The sequence below is a fragment of the Trifolium pratense genome, linkage group LG2, assembly GCF_020283565.1.
Source record: "Trifolium pratense cultivar HEN17-A07 linkage group LG2, ARS_RC_1.1, whole genome shotgun sequence".
Classification (NCBI taxonomy): domain Eukaryota; kingdom Viridiplantae; phylum Streptophyta; class Magnoliopsida; order Fabales; family Fabaceae; genus Trifolium; species Trifolium pratense.
This window is the reverse complement of record NC_060060.1, coordinates 2069092-2087779: the sequence shown is the minus strand read 5'-3', so window position 1 is coordinate 2087779 and position 18688 is coordinate 2069092. Positions and strand designations below refer to the sequence as shown.

Below are 18688 nucleotides of genomic sequence, written 5' to 3'. Positions count from 1 at the left end.
ATATCCCTACTAACTGAGTTAATTTCCCGGGAAGATGAAAAAAAATTAATCATCAATATTATTAATACACTTTTATTTTATTTTTTGGAAATATGAAGTTTCCGTCAAAAATATTTTTGGTTAAGTGAATTAATCCAACTTAACGTAAAAAAAAAATAAAAAGAAATTAATCCACCTTATTATAATCCTAAACTTTGTATTAAAATTTTGGATCTCAAAATTGAATTGTAGGAACGCAAAACCTTCGCAATCTTTCTAGGGTTCTTAATCCGCTCCGCCAAATTCTCACTCTCTTTTCTCATCTTCAGGTATACTTCCACTAAATTTACTTCACTTCATATCTATATTTATTTGTGACTTTTGTTGCATGTTATTTATGAATTTAATTGTGTATTATATAGAGTTAAGTGTGATTTATTGATAAAGTTTTAATCTTTATGAGTAGAAAGAAAATGGGTTTGTTTAGAATTGTTTAGAAATTATTGTTGAAGAGCTTATGCATGAGTTTATTGTTTGTTATTTATGCATGTAATTAGAGTTTAGTGTGATATGCTGATAAAATTTTGATTTTTTGTAATAAGAAAAAAAGGGTTTGTTTAGAAATGGATGGTGAAGAGGTGATGAATGAGGTTCCTTCTTCTGTGGGAATTTCTGGTTCTGAAGGTGAAAATAACAGTGACAAGAATTTGGAAAGAAGTGATGATTCTTTGAATGAGGAGAAAAAGGTGGAAGCTGAAGAGTGTGATAATTCATTGCCGGAAAGTGAACAGTGTTCTGAACCTGGCAAGAAGAAGGATTTGGAATTGGAAGTAGGTTTGGAGGTGACCGAGAAGACGGTTGTGATATCGGAGGAGGGAGTGAGAGAAACTGTGCAGGCTGAGAATGTTAGTCTTTCTTTGAAGGATGAGAGTCCTAATGGAAGCGTTCAGATTGGTAGACGAGGTATACTTTCCTTCTGTTAAATTAGGTATATATTTTATATAATATAGGTTGTTTAGGTTCTACTTGGAAAATCATTTGATTTTGCTTTGTGGAAAGAAAACCCTACATCTGAAATTGACTAATCAAAATGGCTAATTTATTTTCTGTCTCTGTTACATTTGAAATTGACTAATCAAAATGGCTTGAAATTGGTTTGGTGACAATATTTATTTATTTATTTGAAAACTTGGTATCGAGCCTTAGGACCGACTAATCCAAGGGGACCAATCCCACTGCCCACTTGCGGGGGCCCATTTAAAGCCAGAGTTTTTTGCTCTGTATGGACTTAGCCCACCGAAATTGGCACCAGGGGGAATCGAACCTGAGACCTTGAGAGGAGCATACTCCAAGGACCCAAGCCAACACCACTAGACCAACCCCAAATGGGTTGTTTGGTGACAATAATGTTTGAGTATCTGTGTGTAATATTGTAAAATTTGAATATGATGCATCCTTTATAAGGAAGCTCTGTCTTAATTATTGGCTTCTTAATTGAAATTTTTAGCTCCTTATCAAGCTATCAGAGCAAGAGGTCTGTAATTTCAGTTAACTACAATTTATTATTTTCCTCAATCCAAACTATGTAATAAATACATATAAAAAAAGTAGAGCCATAGAGAATCCATACACCTCCCAAATAAATAAAGAAGTGTTTGGGTAATTTCTGCATCGTGATTTTCTGATTATGCCGTATCTTATGGTTCACCGTTCATGATCATATATTACTTGATTAGATTAATTTAATGCAGATTTCTTCCTAATTCTGCTTTGATATATTATGCATTGACACTGACAAATGCTTTGAAAAAGCTGTATCTCTAGTTTTTATGTGATCCCTACCGCGGTCCGTTAATTTATATGACATGTTTCAGGTGTTAAGAGAGCTCGGATTACTGTTGATGATGAACATCAACCTTCAGTTCATTTCATTTATAAGTCCCTAACAAGGTTTGTGGTATTACCCTTTTCTACAAATTGTTTCAGAAAAATTCAAAACATGGGACATCATCTATGCTGCAAAATCAAGATGTATATGTTGATTTTTTTATATTAATATTATAATGTCCAACTTATCGAAAATTGGACTCGTGTTTGAAAACTTTTCAGAGCTAGTAAAAAGAAGCTTGAGGAATTACTACAGCAATGGTCCCACTGGCATGCTAAACATGTTTCCTCATCGAATGTAAGTTTAAAAAAATTCCTTTATCATAGTGAAAGATTTCCCGTAGTAGTAGTAGTGAATAAATTAATGACAACAAAACATGCAAAAATATTGGAAATGTGAAAACGAAGATTTTAAGTAAAGTTGGAGTCTGCGCAGTTATTGTTGTTGAGCTGTAATCCAAATAACTTTTGAAAAACCATAGTACCATTAGAGTGCTTTCAGTTTTGTACCAAGCTTGAAAGATCCTTGGATGTTTGGTGTATTGTCAGGTCAAATAGGTTGCAATTGCGCTATTAAGAAATGCAATATTTGCTGTTTTAGTTATCCAATGAATAATAGAAGTTGAAAATGGTTTTTTCTGCTCAGGATCCTAGCGAAGTGTTGGAATCTGGTGAGGAGACATTTTTTCCTGCTCTACGTGTTGGACATGAATCGGCATCTGCTGTGGTGAGTATCCTTTGTATGTTTTTGTGAAACCTGCATAGCTTCCGTCTGCTCAGAAAAAGGATTTGAATTTTTCTCTACTGCAATTATGTGCACTTAGTATTATTTCCTTCATCTGTTATTAATATTATCGTTTAACTCTTGTTCAAGTTTGATATGCTCTATCATTTTCACTTGGCATTCATGCTGCCTTTTCTAAGTACCTTAATTCCTACATTCTAATTAGTGCATTGTATGAGATTTCTAGTGTGGTTGTTAGAAGCCTGTAGCGACATAGTTATGACAATAATCATTACAAGGATAATGAGCATGATATTTTGTGCATGTATTGTCTCCTCTTGTGATTATGTATTATACTATTATGTATGTATTACAATTAAAAACAGGAAGCAATTATTGTTCACAATGTCAAATATATAAGTTTTTCCCCATTTCTTTAAATTGCAGTCGTTCTGGATGGAGGACCAGACAATGAATGATATAAACAAAGATGTTAGTCCTATAGATGGTAGTTCTGTGCCTCTCTATGATCGTGGATATGCTTTGGGATTGACTTCAGATGATGGTTCAAATAATGCGGATGGGTATGAACTTTTACAATGTATTATTTACGGATGAAGCTGTGAGTGCACATTACTTACCTGTTCTAGATGGGTTATGTGATCATATGAAGCTTAAAATATTATATGATATATCATGAAGTAGCGTGGATACTGGAAATATCTATTTTCTATTGATATTGTCACAAACCAATTATCCCAATATACCTGCTCACACAAGACCCCTTTGGGCTTAAATCATGGACAATACACACACTCTAACTTGTGCTGAAATGTTACTTTTATCTAGAAGAACTAGAAGAATGGGGGTAAAAAGGACCGAACTCTCTGCCACAAAGTTGTCATGAACTAACTATCCAAAAAGCTTAATTTTTATTCGGCAAAAGATAAATGAATGGTTTTATATTATATTTCTAGCATACAAGAGCCTTTGGGGTCTGAAGCATGTTCAATGCCCAAGAACTTATACCTTGTGCTGATAGTAAAGTATTTATTAGAATAATGAGGTTGCAAGGGTCGAACTGTAAAGCCCTTGCGATAGAGGTTCTGATATCATGAACTATAAAACCATATGCTGTAGGGTGAAAGTACATGAATGGTTTTTTGTATATAATAAATATCATGATTTGCCAGATAACTAGTATCTTGTTTGTCCATTATTGCAATGTTGTACCATATATAGAAATCTCTGGTCGACGGAAATCCTTGATTGGTAGGACGTAACGTGGCCGCAATCAAGGAAAGCCCAGAATTGGGAAGTGCTGTGGGTTGCTAGTTAGTTGTGGGGCATGCAACATAGCTTTTGTAACCAACATGATTTTCTGTTAGTGTTTGGAAAATAACCAACATGTTGTGGACCTGTTCAATTGTCCTCAAACTCACAATTCTACGTGACTCTACCGAGTTTATATAAAAGTGTTCATGTTCTTTAGTGTAACTGCTACTGCTACCTATTCGGGAACAAAATATACTACTTGCTTCCATCACTGTTTGTGCCTTCTCTGATTTTTTATTTTTCTAATATTGTAGTGGTCTGGAAATCATAGACGCTCCTTCCCGATGTTTCAATTGTGGTTCATACAGTCATGCCTTAAGAGAATGTACTAGGCCTCGTGACAATGTTGCTGTCAATAATGCTCGCAAGCAACTCAAATCCCGACGAAACCAGAATTCTTCTTCCCGTAATCCTACTCGGTATTATCAGGACTCTCCTACTGGAAAGTATGCTGGTTTGAGGCCAGGTGCTCTTGATGATGCAACGCGTCAACTCTTGGGCTTGGGGGTAAGAGTTGTTGAAAATGTTGTTTTGATGTTTATTTCTTACAATACAGTTTTAACCTTTAGGTCTTTATTTTTTGGATGGATTGAGAAAGTTGTTTTATAGGAAAGATATATTTTGAAATTAATTGAGTCAAATGAATTCTGCACATGGAAAATAATTTCATTCTACCAATTACAAGAGACAATAAATGAATGGAAACATTCGCCTACTAAGATTCCAAATTGGCACCAGAGAGAATCGAACCTGAGACCTTAAAGAGGAGCACACTCCCAGGTCCCAAGCCAATACCACCAGACCAACCCAAGTGGGTTCCACCAAGCTGAAACTTACATATAATTTTCTTTCAACTTGTTACTGATTTAAGCCATTCCTGGTCAATGCCTTGATGAGGAGATCAGCCAATTGATCATTTGAATTGACAAAGGAAGTAGTAATCTCTCCTAAAATAACTTTCTCTTGGACTAACAAGGTTCAAAAGCAAATTGGAACTAGTTATCTATTTATCGATGTGTTAATTTCAAAATTTCTAATTACTGTCTTATAAACTTACTAATGACTTATAGAATGCAGACTTCTATAACTAAACTATAATGGATACTTTCGTGGCTTAATTTTTTGTATTTATAATCTGTTCTCTACGTGGTTATGCAGGATCTTGATCCACCTCCATGGCTTAACAGAATGCGAGAACTGGGATACCCACCAGGATATCTTGGTAAAAAACATTTCTTTGAACTTTGATTTTGTCTTCTTTTGGAATGAAAATTGGATTTTTTGTTTGTCATTTTTTGAACCATTGATGTTACAGCCAATTCAGGAAAAAAATTATTCATAATAAATCCATAAGGTTAGGCTTTTTTTTTGCGAGTTAAAACAAACATGTAACCTTTTCATATGCAAGACAAATTCAAATTGTTGAATTGTTGTATTTATATGTTATTTGATACTCTTTTATAGCTCTCAGAAATGTTGATTGCATTGAATTATGTGTTTAAGGAATCTTATAACTGCATTTATTAATATTTATAACTATAATACTTAAGTTGTGCTTAGGACACAGCTAGAGATGTTAGTTAATTGCTTCTTGCACAAATGGTCATCTTGCATTTTTTGTGGTCTTTTAAACACTTGACAAATTTGTACTGTTATTTCTATATTGTTGGCTTTCCTATTTCATTTTTTTGGTTGATATTTACTGTCTTTATGTGTATTTATCCTTATCTGCTTTCCATTTTTTCTTGTTTGGTATATTTTATTTAACTTGTATTGGAATTCAGATGTGGATGATGAGGATCAGCCTTCTGGCATAACAATATTCACTGACAAGGACATGGAAGAACAGGAGGACGGGGAAATTGTCGGGGCAGGTTCTTCAAAGCCAAAACGGAAAATGAGTGTTGAATTTCCAGGAATAAATGCTCCTATTCCAGAAAAGGCCGATGAAAGATTGTGGGCTCCCAGGCCTGTAGTACCCTTGATCTCTACAGATATTTCAAGGAACTGGTCACAACAGAGATCATCGAGTTTTGGCAGCCGAGGACATCACCGTGAGCTGAGAATAGGCGACTTAAGGGATGATGGTCCTCCAGGGGACCCAGGACACAGTTCATCCCAATATAGTTTTCAACCCAGGTTTGGTAGTGGTCTAGTCTCTCCTAATTCAATGGCAGAGTGGAGTAGTAGAAGAAGTCCTTCGCACGAGGAAGAGTCCCCAAAGCCTTTTTCATTCCATTCTCTTCATTATTCAAACCCTGAGAGGCTTTTTTCGCCGTTGGATCGAGATTCTAGTGGCAGACACGGAAACTTTAGCTCTGGAGGCATGTATGATAGAGACAGAGATAGAGACCGAGATCATTCCTCTCGATTTAGCGATAGGTGGTCAGACGACCGTCACCATCATAGTCGGAGGTGATAACTGATATGACATCAAACAGGCCCATGCGTAAGTTCAGATTAGCACTCGTAGAACAGCAAACTATGATCAACTCAACAGGATAGATATATTCCTTTGTGTTTCGCTACATCGGAAAGAGTGTTTCTAACATACCAAGCATATTGGTAGGTTGTGATTCGTGAAGATACATTTTATCATTCATATATTGAAATTGTTTTCTCGCCTGTTAGGGATATGGGTTTTGCAGAATTCTAAGCAAGTTGACGGCTTTAGCCATTTCTGGTAACTTCTGTATGTACTATATTTCCTTTGCTTATCATTAGGGTGTTGTTCATTGCTTACTTAACTCTCATTTGCTTGTAGAATGGATTATCAGTTCTAGAATTGATGACTCTTTTTAAGTTTATGAACACCATGTTTAGACCATGTTGTAGTTTCTGAAATATTTTAACAATAATATGGTTTTAGAATATGGTTTTAAATGTGAAAGATGACCATGAAGTTTTCTATGCTAGTTAAATCTCATTATTCATTTATTTAATTTTTACCGTTCTAACACAGAAAGTTCAAACACAAGCAACAACAGAAAAATAAATAAAAGCATTGCGGGCGTATCGGAAGATATGTTCTGGTAGGACGATCCCGTTTGACCATGCTTATTTTTCACTTTTCTACTTCTTCTTAAAAGAAATAAAGAAGTAAAAAATTTAATTGACCCTATTTCTCCTTAAAAAAATTAGAGAAATAAAGTAAAGAAATAAAAATAAGAAGTTGGGTCAAACATTTACTATTTTTAAGGAGAGGAAAAAAAGTGGAAAAAAAGTAGGCCAAATGAGGCCGTAGTACAATTTTGGGGAAAAAAAAAAGAATTGAGTAAAGAAACACAAATTTAGTTTATCAAGGTTAACTTGGAAGAGTTTTTGAGGTTTGATTGCTGAAGACGTGTTTGAAAAATTTGGGTTATGCTTTATATATCAGTACAATCTATTGGATTTGGAAGAGAGTTTTTTTTTTGCCGCCCTACTTCCTTCTCGCGCGCCCTATGATTTGCATTTTTACCTTTCCGCTATTTAAGTAGTGGACGTTATAAAAATGATTTTTTTGAAAAATGATATTCGCTACTTAAGTAGTGGACGGTATAAAAAATAAATTGGGGGGGTGTTTTTGGGGTGTACCTGCTACCAAAATAACGGACAAAGGTATTTTTGTAAATTTGTATGACGCGCGTGATATGAGTAGGGTGACAAAAGAAAATCTCATTGAAAGATAGCATCTAGTGCAATCAGTTAAAAGTTGACTTGTATCAAAACTTAGTCCTTATACTTCGTTAATTGTTGGAAGATAGCTTTTGGTAAATAGCGAACAATTTATATCTTCCATAAGGTATTATAAGGGGCATTTTTGAAAACTTGGGGGCGAAAATAGCAATTTTAAAAATTATTAGGAGTCATCAACCCTCTTTTCTCCTACTTAATTTGCGTCGAGACTCATCACCTAATTAATTGGTCTTTTAATTCTCTTAATTTACATGAGTTTTTTTTTTTTTTTTTGAAAAACCAAAAAAATTATAATTTAGGATATGTTTGGCAAAATCTTATTATAAGCTTCTAAGTTACTTTTGAACTTAAGTTACATAAATGAGCTTTTAAAGTTAAGCTAAAGTCGTCCGTATTTTTCATTTTTTCTCTTAAATCTGCTTTTAAAATTAAAGTTGTTTGAGAAAAAAAATTATAATAAGAGTTATAATTACATTTAATATTACAATGAATGAAAAAAAAAAAACTATTAATACTTTCCACCGGAGATAATTCTACCCTTCACGGAGGGTTCGAACCCCAGACATGTCACTTATCCACTTAGGGTAAAATTTGTAGTCACTAATAGTCTACTTGATCAATAAAAAAAATTGACGTAAAAAATATTTTCACTTAGATAGAATTTTTTTCTTTGAATAGAATTTTTTTATAAGATTTTATAAACAAGAATTCTCACTTACTATAAAAATTTATTAAAATTTATAAATTTTCATTTCTCAAACACTTTAGTAGCTTGAAGACTAATTTTCTTTAGTAGTTTGATCTACTACTAGTAACAACTTTCCAATAACCATATGATACTCTATAAATCCAAACTATCCACTAAAAATTATAAATTAGTAGTTACAACGGAAGAACCGGATAACTCCAAAGGTGAGGTTATGAGGTTGAGTATGGTGATCGTGACCTTCTGGTACGGTGGAAAAGATACCTACAAAAATATTAGTATTTTGACGTTTAAGTCAGTATTTGAACAAGAAAAATGTTAAGAATTGGGTGAATAATGTGTACCGTTTGAGGTATATGCGTATTTATAGGTAAAACCTTGGATACACATAGATATTGATAATTCCACTAGATTAGTGGAGACAAGAATAATACTAATTTTGTATTATGGTGAATTTCTATTAGCTGAGGCCATGTGCTTCTAGGGATGTCAATTTCATCCGTAAATCGGGATTCCTATAGGGATTGCCCTGTTTATGGACTCGAGGATAGGGAATTTTATCCCGTGGGGATGAAGATGGAGGAGAAAGTTGTCCCGAGAGAGGTTTAGGAATGGAGACAATATTTTACTCTCCGTCCCGTGGAGACTCCTCCCCAAATACTTTATTAAAATAACATTTATAAATCTATATCTAAGTGCTTTATAAATTATTTTAGATATATTTTCACAAAATATGTATATGCATTCGTTTATATATGGTGTTTATTACTGTCACAAGACTCATAATAATATTTTAAATTTTTATTTATTTTATAATTAAAATTTACTATTTTTTTACGAGTAGTTTGATTAACAATAATAGAAATTTGATATTTTTTAATAAATATGAAAAAAAAAACTTATTTTTGGAAAATAAAATCTTATTTTTTTATTTTTTATTTAAAAAATAAAATGAAACAGACTAAATTATTTATTAGTAAGCCTACTTATAATATTTTTAGTAAGCCCACTAAAACCCTAAAGTTAGTTATTGATGGATATAATTTACATAGATTAAAATCCACACTTAACTTACATACGGCCGTTTAAATATTAACAACCATTAGATTAACCTAATCAACGGCCAAAAATAACCTACATTAATCCATCTAAATTTAATCTTTTATAAGATGAAGTAACTCCTTAGAAGAAAAGAAAGAATTAAGAAAAGGATTAAGAATAAGAGACAAAATTTCACAATTTTCAACTCTTGTCCGCAACCCTAGAAAGAAACAACAGCGACAGAGACACAGAAAAAGAAGCATTAACGTCACGTTGTTTTGTTGGTAATGTTCTTTCTCTCTCTATCTTTTTTTTTCTCCATGTGTTTGTTACTGTGTTATTCCCAATTCTTAAACCCTAACCCTAATTTTATCCATTGCAATTGGGGTTTTTCTCTTAAGGTTCGTTATTAATCAATTAATCGTTTTACATTGTTCGTATTGTTATCAATCATTGATTATAACTTCAATCTTATCATGAATTTCGTTTTTCATTATTAAATTTAACTCGTATTGTAAACGTGAATTCACGATTTTTTTTCTTTTTTCTTTGAATTATTGAATTCGAGTTTTTCAATGTTCATAATGATAACAATTACGACGACGATGATGATAAATGAATTGAAATTGAGAATATGAATGCAATGCTAATGGTTTCATGAATCTTGAAGAATTTGTTAATTTGAATGCTTCTGTTTGTATCTGTTTTTCCTTTTCATTTCAATTGTTGGAAACAACAATGAATTTGAAGGAGGGAGATTTTGAATGTGATACTTGACTTAAATTGAAAGATAGATTTTTCTTTCTGATTCATAAATTGAAACATAGACATGAGTTTAATTGTGTAGTGAACATTCTAACTATGGTATCACTTTATTCTGTTATTACTTTCTAATGTTCGAAGATTTTGTTTTAATGTTACGATGATCGAATTTTAAGTATTAATGAACTGAGGTTGAAACTGGTCAAGTGAAATTTGAATTGGGGCTCTGTTATTTTGAGTATATTTTAATTATAAGATGTAAATGCTGAATAGATCATAGGATTGTTGAAAATGTTGTAGCTTGTGACGCATACACATTAAGCTTGTGACGTTTTCTTCAAATATTGAACATTTTGAGAAAAAGGAAAGTTCAAAAGTTACGTTACGGTTGGTGAAAGTGTTATTTGAAAGAAGTATGGTATTAAATATGAAAAGGAAAAAAAATGCTTTTACAATTAAATGTTGGTATTATAGTTATATTTTTCGGAAAGTTATATGTCATGATGATTTTCTTTTATAAATGTGAAATAAATTTTCAATATCTAATGAGTAGTGAAATGGACTATGGTTAAGCAATGATATCCAATACTGGATAATTCAATGATGCATTTTATATTAGTCTTCGTTGATTTTATTCATGTGCACAATCTGAATCATGGACTTTTCTACTTAACATTTGAATTTTGATGATCCAACTTTGTGTCTGTTAGGTTGTTGTACGACTTCAAGTTATAAGGCTTGTTAGTTTAATCATGATATGTAAATGAGTTTACAACACATCAATGTCCTTGGTATTTACTATTTTTTCTAACTGATATTTGTCGATTATTTCTCGTGGCTTCAGAATGTGAGTAGTTTTTGGTAAAGCGAGAAGATGCTGGCCAAGGGTTATCATCTTGGTGGGAGTACTTGGAGAGAAATTCCAAGAAATACTTCACCGGCTGTCTCAAATATTCTACGAAAGAGAGGTTTTGATGAATTAAACAATCAATATGGAATAAATCCAGCATCACTCTACACAGACTGGCGATATGATCCTGAAATGGTATTCATCCGTGATCAGATAAAAACGAAAATGTAAGTGAAAGTGATTTAATTTTCGCAATAATGTGGTTAAACTTCAACTTAAGATTGCAATTAAATTGAGACCATACTAACTATAAATTTTATTTCAGTTTTGAAATCACCAGTTCTGTATTTCAGAATGAGCAACTTGCTCCTATGCTGGAATTACTGCTATTTACCACTGCTGCTTCAAAGGTTTGTTTCTTGAATTGTGTCTGAGCATTAAGTTCTTTTTGTTCTAATATCTAATAACATTAGCCAATAAGAGTATCAAATGTAAGTTGTACCTGTATGCTGTTAATTAAGCACAATTGTTTTTCTACATATTTGGCAGGAGGAATATATGAACCTGGAGACGTTGAATCAGCATCTGCAATCTCTAATGGATGCTTCTAAAAATTATCCCATGCCAGAAGGGGGACTATCTGACCGTTCTATTGTTCATGACCTGCCTTGTTTTCCTGATGATGGCTCATCAATCCCCCAACTCGCTGATATGGATATGCTTTATAACTTACCTGTTTCTGGCGGTGGAAGCAATCTGGTTTCTAACACCAGATCAATAAGCAACTACTTTCCTCAGCAACAGACAAATAATTGTATGTTTAAATTAGATTGTGATTTCTTCCCATGTTTCAATCCTTATTTGTGCAGTATTGGTATTGTCTTTGAAGATATATTATTGACTTTGTGTTTCCTTCTTTACTTTTGCAGTGGAGATGGATCTGAAAAAATACAGTGATTGTTTGGGGACTGTTCAGAATAATGATTCTATAAGTTTTCCTACTACAATGGGAATATCCCTCCAATCTGCAGATTTAAATTTTAAGTTCCCTCAACCTGCCTCGGTGAATATTTCGGAATTTTCTAATCAGTTTCCTGGCTTGAGGTCTTTCGTAGACTTGGATGATACAATGCAATATCAATCACAGAAGTTGCATTTTCAGAAGAATTCCACTGTAAGACATGATGTTAATGATGTCCCTTCTGGCAATACTGAACCCATACAAAGACCTGCCAAAAGACATAAAATGATGGATTCAGGTTTTGGTTTATCTTCAATTAACTATCCAAGTTTTGATCAATGGAATTGGGAGATGTTTCAACCTCATTCTTCTCAAACGGAAGTGCAGCAACAATCAGAATTTCCCCTCTCTTCTATCCATTATGAGGGCAACGGGGAACAATTTACAAACCCTATGTTTCATTCTACGGGAATTAGAGGGATAAACAACAATGTGATGGCTGGTACATTTGAACAGATCTTGGAGGAGCCAGGCCTTGAAAGCCGTGATGTGATGGATAGCAACAGCTTAAAGGAAATTGTCGTTAACTTGAAATCCAGGATGCATACTCTTGACATGGTTCCTATTCCTACTGATGGAGAAGATATACAAGAAACAACCGCATTCTGGACAAATGCCAAAAAGAAAGTCGATGAGCTAATAGATGATCAAGAGAAGATAACAAACTCCTCAATTACAACAGTTAGTGAGAAAAGGAACTATATGATTTATGATATTTCTGGACAGAATTGCGAGACTGGAATAAGCCACTCGAAAGGATTAGAGGCTGGTCAAATGTCAGATGAGCAAGACTCCATAAGCTATGGGATGATAGACAACAAAAACTCAGTGGAAGTCTACCATATGCCTACTCCCAGTAGTGAACTTATTATTATCGATGATGTTGATGATGAAGAGGACATACAAGGCAGAACTGGATTCAACCAAGAGGGGATAAATGCTAACAAGGAATTCATTGAGACAAAAGACGATCATGAGAAGCACACCGAGTCCTCAAATACCAATGTGGCTGTTGATACACTTGGAAAGACTTTCAAGACTGAAACATTTCCCTCTAAAGGCTTAGAAGCTAGTCAGATATCAGAGGAGAAAGATCTTGAAAGCCATGGCGTGATACACAGAAGCAAATCAATGGAAATTGGCAATGGATCGAATTCCAATATGCATGCTCTCATATGTAAGGTCCCAATTCCTATTGATGTTGAGGACAAACAAGACATAATTGGATTCAACCAGAAGGGGACTGATGCTAAAGTTGGTCCTGTTTCCTTGATTGATTTGTTCACACCAGAACAAATAAAAGAACATATTAGTAGTCTGACAAAGAAACCTTTTAAGGTTAGTACATCACCTTCCAGCGTTTTCAATTACCTTGATCTGTTTAGGTATTACTGTTATGAGTTGAGTTATGTCATGAACCAACCATCCCAAGAGGTTAAGCTATTTGGTTAAATCTCATGAATGGTTCATCTTCTTTTATGTAAGCATGCTATCATGAAACTTTAAATGTCTGCTGTGCGTGCATGCTCAGCTGACTGATTCTATTTACATTTGTCAGTTCTGCAGTTTTTATTAAAAGTATATAAATTTAAGTTTGTGATTTAATTAAATTTAGATTTTCTATTTCTTCAATTTATATATTTATATATGCATAATTCTAGTTGCTTTTGAATTTTTCTAAGCCATATAGATGGTAATAATTCTTTTGACACAGGTTGGAACTGAGGAGGAAAGAGGAATCGATGCAAACATATGCCAATTATGTGAAGAGAAAAAGCTTTACTTTGCACCTGTACCGATTGTTTGTTTACGTTGTGGCAAGACCATCAGAAAAAATACAACATATTTCTGTAGAAAAGAAGAAGAATTTGACGCACAGCGTTGCATTTGCTCTGGGTGTTATAGAACTTCTAAAGGTGGGCATATCAAATTCAACGGGATATCTATTTCTAAGGCACATCTTGAAAAAAAGAATAATGACGAATTACTTGAAGAAGCAGTAAGTTTTAATAGCCATTACTATATAATAATTCAGCTTGATTTAGAGAACTATAAACTAACTCCTTATGACTGTTGTTTCTTCTAGTGGGTTGAATGCAATAAATGCAAAAGATGGCAGCATCAAGTATGTGCACTCTACAACAACAAAAGAGATTTGGACCGCGAAGCTGAGTATATATGTCCTTTCTGCCGCTTAAAAGAATTTGAAAATGGAATACATAATATTCCCTTACCAAAGAGTGCTATTTTTGGTGCTAAGGACTTGCCTACAACCATGCTTAGTGACCACTTAGAGAAAAGACTTTTTGAGAGTCTCATGCAAGAGAGAGCAGACTGGAATAATGATAAAGGGAAGGAGAACCCTGACAAGGTAATAATGGGAAATCAGTATTTAATATTTATGCACATAAACTTCTAATATCTTTATTCTTAATTCTTAACATTTCACTTATTCTTATGCAAGCAAGTAAATTGGAAAGAGTAGTAAAATAGTATTCTGTCATGTTATAAATAATATTGATCTTTTGCGATCAATGATATATTGATTTGAAAGTTCTAAATTATTTTCTTATTTGCCATGAATTACTGCAAAATTGTAGGTTTTAGCAGAAGAAAGTCTTTCTATTAGAGAAGTGTTATCTGTCGACAAAGAATTGAAAGTGAAGAAGCAGTTTCTGGACATCATTCCAGAGGAGAATTACCCTGCTGAATTCTCTTATAAATCAAGAGTAAGTTCAGTGGTTTATCAACGACTAAATAAATATACCTCCTATTGCTTCTTCAGAACTAAATTTCTCTTGATGTATAGTCTATTATGTCTGTATTATTCAGTAGATTTAACAGAAGTGCCTTTCATTTCAGGTTATTCTTCTGTTTCAGCATATTGAAGGAGCAGATGTATGCATTTTTGCAATGTATGTCCAGGAGTTTGGCTCTGATTGCGCCAATCCGAATCAGCGATGTGTATACATTTCATATCTTGATTCTGTCAAGTATTTTAGGCCTGAAAGAAATGCTGCGGGTGGAGGAGCACTTCGCACCTTCGTATACCATGAGATATTGGTATTTTTCTTTTAACTTTAATCCTTAATCCTTCCAATCATTTCTAATAAAATGGCCACTTAATCGTTCCATTCTTTATATTTATATATATATTTTTTTTATTTCCTTCTTTCTATCAACAGATTGGATACCTTGATTTTTGTAAGAAGCGGGGTTTCTCAACTTGTTACATATGGGCCTGCGCTCCTTCAAAAAAAGAGGATGATTATATACTATACTGCCATCCCGGAGAGCAAAAGACTCCACCGAATGATAAGCTACGCCGCTGGTCAGTCTTTCTTCTCCTTATGTGTCTGTGTGTGTTGATATTTCATGAGCTGGTGTATACATTACATTGAGAATTTGAGAGTATTATTTTCCTTTTATCTTCTTTGATGTCAAAAACTAGCACTTCCATGTAACCATTGAATATTTATATTGTTTATGCAGGTATCTTTCAATGCTAAAAAGGGCCACGGAAGAAAATATTGTTGTTGGTTTAACGAACCTATATGATCATTTCTTTCTTCCTACTGAAGAATCTGATTCCAAGTTGTCAGCTTCTCGTTTGCCATACTTTGATGGAGACTACTGGTGTGGTTATGCTATGGGAGCAGCTACGGAGATTGAAAAAGAGAGTGGAGGAGACTATGAAAAGATGTTGAAGAAACAAGTGCCAAATAGAGCTTTAAAGACCATGGGACATGACAATCCTTCCAGAGACACTGCCAAAGACATCCTGGTGATGCAAAGAGTATGTCTACCTTGTCTTTTACTTTCATCCATTTTCTTCCTTTATTATAGTGTTCTACATTTAGATAAATTATACAATTTAATCCAATCGAATATCCTTTTATATTTGAGTGAATGAAACATTGCATTGTTCTTTTTAGTTACTAGTTCAGTTTAAGTGATTTACATAACATGTGTATCTGTAATCTGATGTTTCTTCCTTTTCTTTTTTCAACCTAATTTCTATTAGTTGGGCCAGCATATAATCGGCACCAGGGGAAATTTCTTAATAGCTCACTTGCAATATTCATGCATGCACTGCCGTGAAGTGATAATCTCCGGGAAGCGATGGTTTTGCACCAAATGTAAGAAATTTCAGGAGTGTGAAAGGTGTGATGCTTGAATACATATTTGAACTATTTTTACAATGGTTTAGCATTGAATGAAATAAAAAAAAAAGGATTTTGTCATTGACTTTCATTTCACATATTTCAGATGCCACAGTTCTGATGTACACACTTCAAAGAATGGCGAGGTGCATACACTTTGTCAGGTAACAACCTAAACCTGAAGTTTTTTACATGATTTTCTCATCATTAGTAATTTCATGCAAACTATTTCATGCAGGTCGTTGTCAATGATATCCCCTCCAACACTAAAAATAATGATGATATCATCCTTGAGAGTGGATTATTTGAAAATAGGAACACCTTTTTGAGTTTCTGCCAGAAGTATCTGTTTCAGTTTGACACACTCCGCCGTGCAAAGTATTCCTCAATGATGATCCTCTACTATCTAAACAATCCTACTCTGGTGACTGTTGGAACATGTAGCATTTGTTGTGCATACAATGTATTCCAAGAGTGCTGGAAATGTGAGATTTGTCCAGAATGTACCATTTGCTCTGCTTGCTATAAGGATAGAGGTGCTGACTGCCACGTACACAAGTTGACTCATAATGACCAGAAGTTGACTCAAAATGAACACAAGTTGGCTCAAAATGAACACAAGTTGGCTCAAAATTATTCAACACCACTATGTCAATCTGGAAATCAGGAATTAAATGAAACATTGGTATGAACTTAATTCTCAGGATTTTATTTTTGTTTTTTCGTTATGCTCTTGTGATATAGTTGTTGATCACACTTTCTGATTTACGTGCACACAGATGGTGAAACTGCTGGATGTTTTGAAGCATGCATCTCAATGTCACGCAACAAAAGCTGAACCATGCTCTTATCCAAACTGTTCTCAAATCAAGAAGCTGTTTTCTCATGCCAGTAAATGCGAAATTCGAGTAAATCAAGGCTGTCAGCTTTGTAAAAAGACATGGTTTATACTAACTGCTCACTCCCGGAATTGTGAAGACTCAGAATGTAGAATACCACGTTGCAGGTGTGTTACTATTAGAATTCTACACTACCTAGAGAATTTGGATATTTTGCTTTCTGAAATTATTCTTTGGCTAAATTATGCATAAATACTTATTCCTTTTATATTTGTGTCATAATTTTGCAGGGATCTGAAGAAGCATGAAGAAATGAGAACAATGCATTCTGCCTCTTAGCGTGGAGCTAAAGTTGTTGAAAGCGAAGTTGCAGTCGTTGATCAATGAATCTTTGTGAATATATACGGTTCACAGTCAACAACAATAAGCTACAATCCAGCTTTCAAATAATTGGTTAATAAGCTTATCGAAATCGTCGATTTAATAAGTTGGTTATAAGCAGTCAATGTGTAGCAACACATTGTCAATTTTTTATAAGCTTCGATGAAACATAATTAGTTTTTGTTGAAGCTTTAGTAGAAAGGAAAACAGTTAATCATAAGTGTTGAGATTTTCATCTTTCCTTTTGTGTATATAATTTTGATTTGATTATGTATATACATAGATTAGGAATGCAATAGCCTTATTTTTTAATCTCTAAAAACAAGAGATTCAATTTTGTATTATTGTGAATAATATATATTCAATGGTTGAGAGCCAATCTCCTACTCTACTAAATTCAAGTCTCATTTTATTCTTCTAAGAGACTTGAAATTAGAGATTCAATTTTGTATTATTGTGAATATATATTCAATGGCCAAGACCTAATCTCCAAATACTCAATTCAAGATACATAGATTATGATTTTTAGGAATCAATTATTTTTATAATGAAATTATCTAATTTTGTAAGATGAAAAAACCTTCAATTTTTTTTTTTTTTTTTTTTTTTTTTTTTTTTTTTTTTTCTATTGTTCTTCATTTCACCCTCAAAGAGATTCTTATTTTTCTTCTACATGGTTTATGAATCAAATTTTGTTTTTCGACCTAATTAGGTTTGGAATCTACTTCATTTGGCTATAACAACATTGAATTATGGTCAACAAAGGTCATGGTTGAGTTTTCTGAGTGTAAGGAAACATCATCATTAAGGTTGATTCTTATTAAGCTTTCAAGAAATCATTTATCTTGTTGACTTTACTTTGTAGCTTTATTATCTCCTTTCCTCGTTCATGGCTAAATAGTTGCATTTCTAAGATGTAAATTTGCTTCACATATTCCCTCCTTGTGTTAATAATCTCAAAGAGGATGCTCAATAGGTACACAAGTATGATACTTTGATCCATGATATTAAAAACCTTCTAAATCAAAATTGGCTTGCTCTTATTGCTCACAACCTCCGAAGAAAATAACGATGTTTTCTCCTCCGACCTGTGTTTCTTTTATATCCCTTGAATTTTCAATTTTGTCCCTACAAAAAAATTCGATTTCTATAAACCGAAATTTACTCTGAATTTGCACTAGAAAAAATTCGGTTTCTGTGAACTGAATTTTTTAACAAGGGCAAAATTGAAATATTGAGGGTATAAAAGAATAAAAAAAAAGAAAACATCGAAAATAATTGTGCAAACTTTATAGCCTAGCTAGGTGTTGTTGGAAAAATAT

The 18688-nt window shown here is 33.5% G+C and overlaps 2 protein-coding genes across 4 annotated transcripts; both read left to right on the top strand.

The window, feature by feature from the left end:
• Positions 1-151: 151 nt before the first annotated feature.
• On the top strand, positions 152-6815 carry LOC123910956 (zinc finger CCHC domain-containing protein 8-like). Of its 2 annotated transcripts, none has more exons than XM_045962246.1 (9): positions 152-308; positions 582-942; positions 1854-1929; positions 2089-2164; positions 2513-2593; positions 3038-3174; positions 4180-4432; positions 5084-5147; positions 5710-6815. In XM_045962246.1, exons 2-9 carry the CDS (start codon positions 603-605, stop codon positions 6342-6344), a joined length of 1662 nt encoding a protein of 553 aa, XP_045818202.1. In that variant the 5' UTR covers positions 152-308; positions 582-602; the 3' UTR covers positions 6345-6815. The 2 variants fall into 2 exon arrangements, with proteins under 2 accessions (XP_045818202.1, XP_045818203.1); XM_045962247.1 differs by having other exon boundaries at positions 199-308; positions 590-942.
• A 2519-nt stretch (positions 6816-9334) lies between these two features.
• On the top strand, positions 9335-17606 carry LOC123910954 (histone acetyltransferase HAC1-like). Of its 2 annotated transcripts, none has more exons than XM_045962244.1 (16): positions 9335-9634; positions 10957-11189; positions 11288-11372; positions 11512-11776; positions 11892-13321; positions 13698-13982; positions 14070-14354; positions 14584-14712; positions 14846-15046; positions 15169-15314; positions 15476-15779; positions 16008-16147; positions 16253-16310; positions 16385-16831; positions 16926-17152; positions 17276-17606. In XM_045962244.1, the coding sequence occupies exons 2-16, from the start codon at positions 10987-10989 to the stop codon at positions 17322-17324; spliced, it is 4254 nt and encodes a 1417-aa protein (XP_045818200.1). In that variant the 5' UTR covers positions 9335-9634; positions 10957-10986; the 3' UTR covers positions 17325-17606. The 2 variants fall into 2 exon arrangements, with proteins under 2 accessions (XP_045818200.1, XP_045818201.1); XM_045962245.1 differs by having other exon boundaries at positions 9621-9751.
• Positions 17607-18688: the final 1082 nt, after the last annotated feature.

Bases quoted from the DNA above. Each gene is read 5' to 3' on its own strand.
- LOC123910956 (XM_045962246.1), top strand. From the start codon at position 603: ATGGATGGTGAAGAGGTGATGAATGAGGTTCCTTCTTCTGTGGGAATT. The intron at 2,594-3,037 runs GTGAGTATCCTT...TTTAAATTGCAG, and splicing joins ATGAATCGGCATCTGCTGTG to TCGTTCTGGATGGAGGACCA. The intron at 3,175-4,179 runs GTATGAACTTTT...CTAATATTGTAG, and splicing joins GGTTCAAATAATGCGGATGG to TGGTCTGGAAATCATAGACG.
- LOC123910954 (XM_045962244.1), top strand. From the start codon at position 10,987: ATGCTGGCCAAGGGTTATCATCTTGGTGGGAGTACTTGGAGAGAAATT. The intron at 11,373-11,511 runs GTTTGTTTCTTG...CATATTTGGCAG, and splicing joins TTACCACTGCTGCTTCAAAG to GAGGAATATATGAACCTGGA. The intron at 11,777-11,891 runs GTATGTTTAAAT...TTACTTTTGCAG, and splicing joins TCAGCAACAGACAAATAATT to TGGAGATGGATCTGAAAAAA.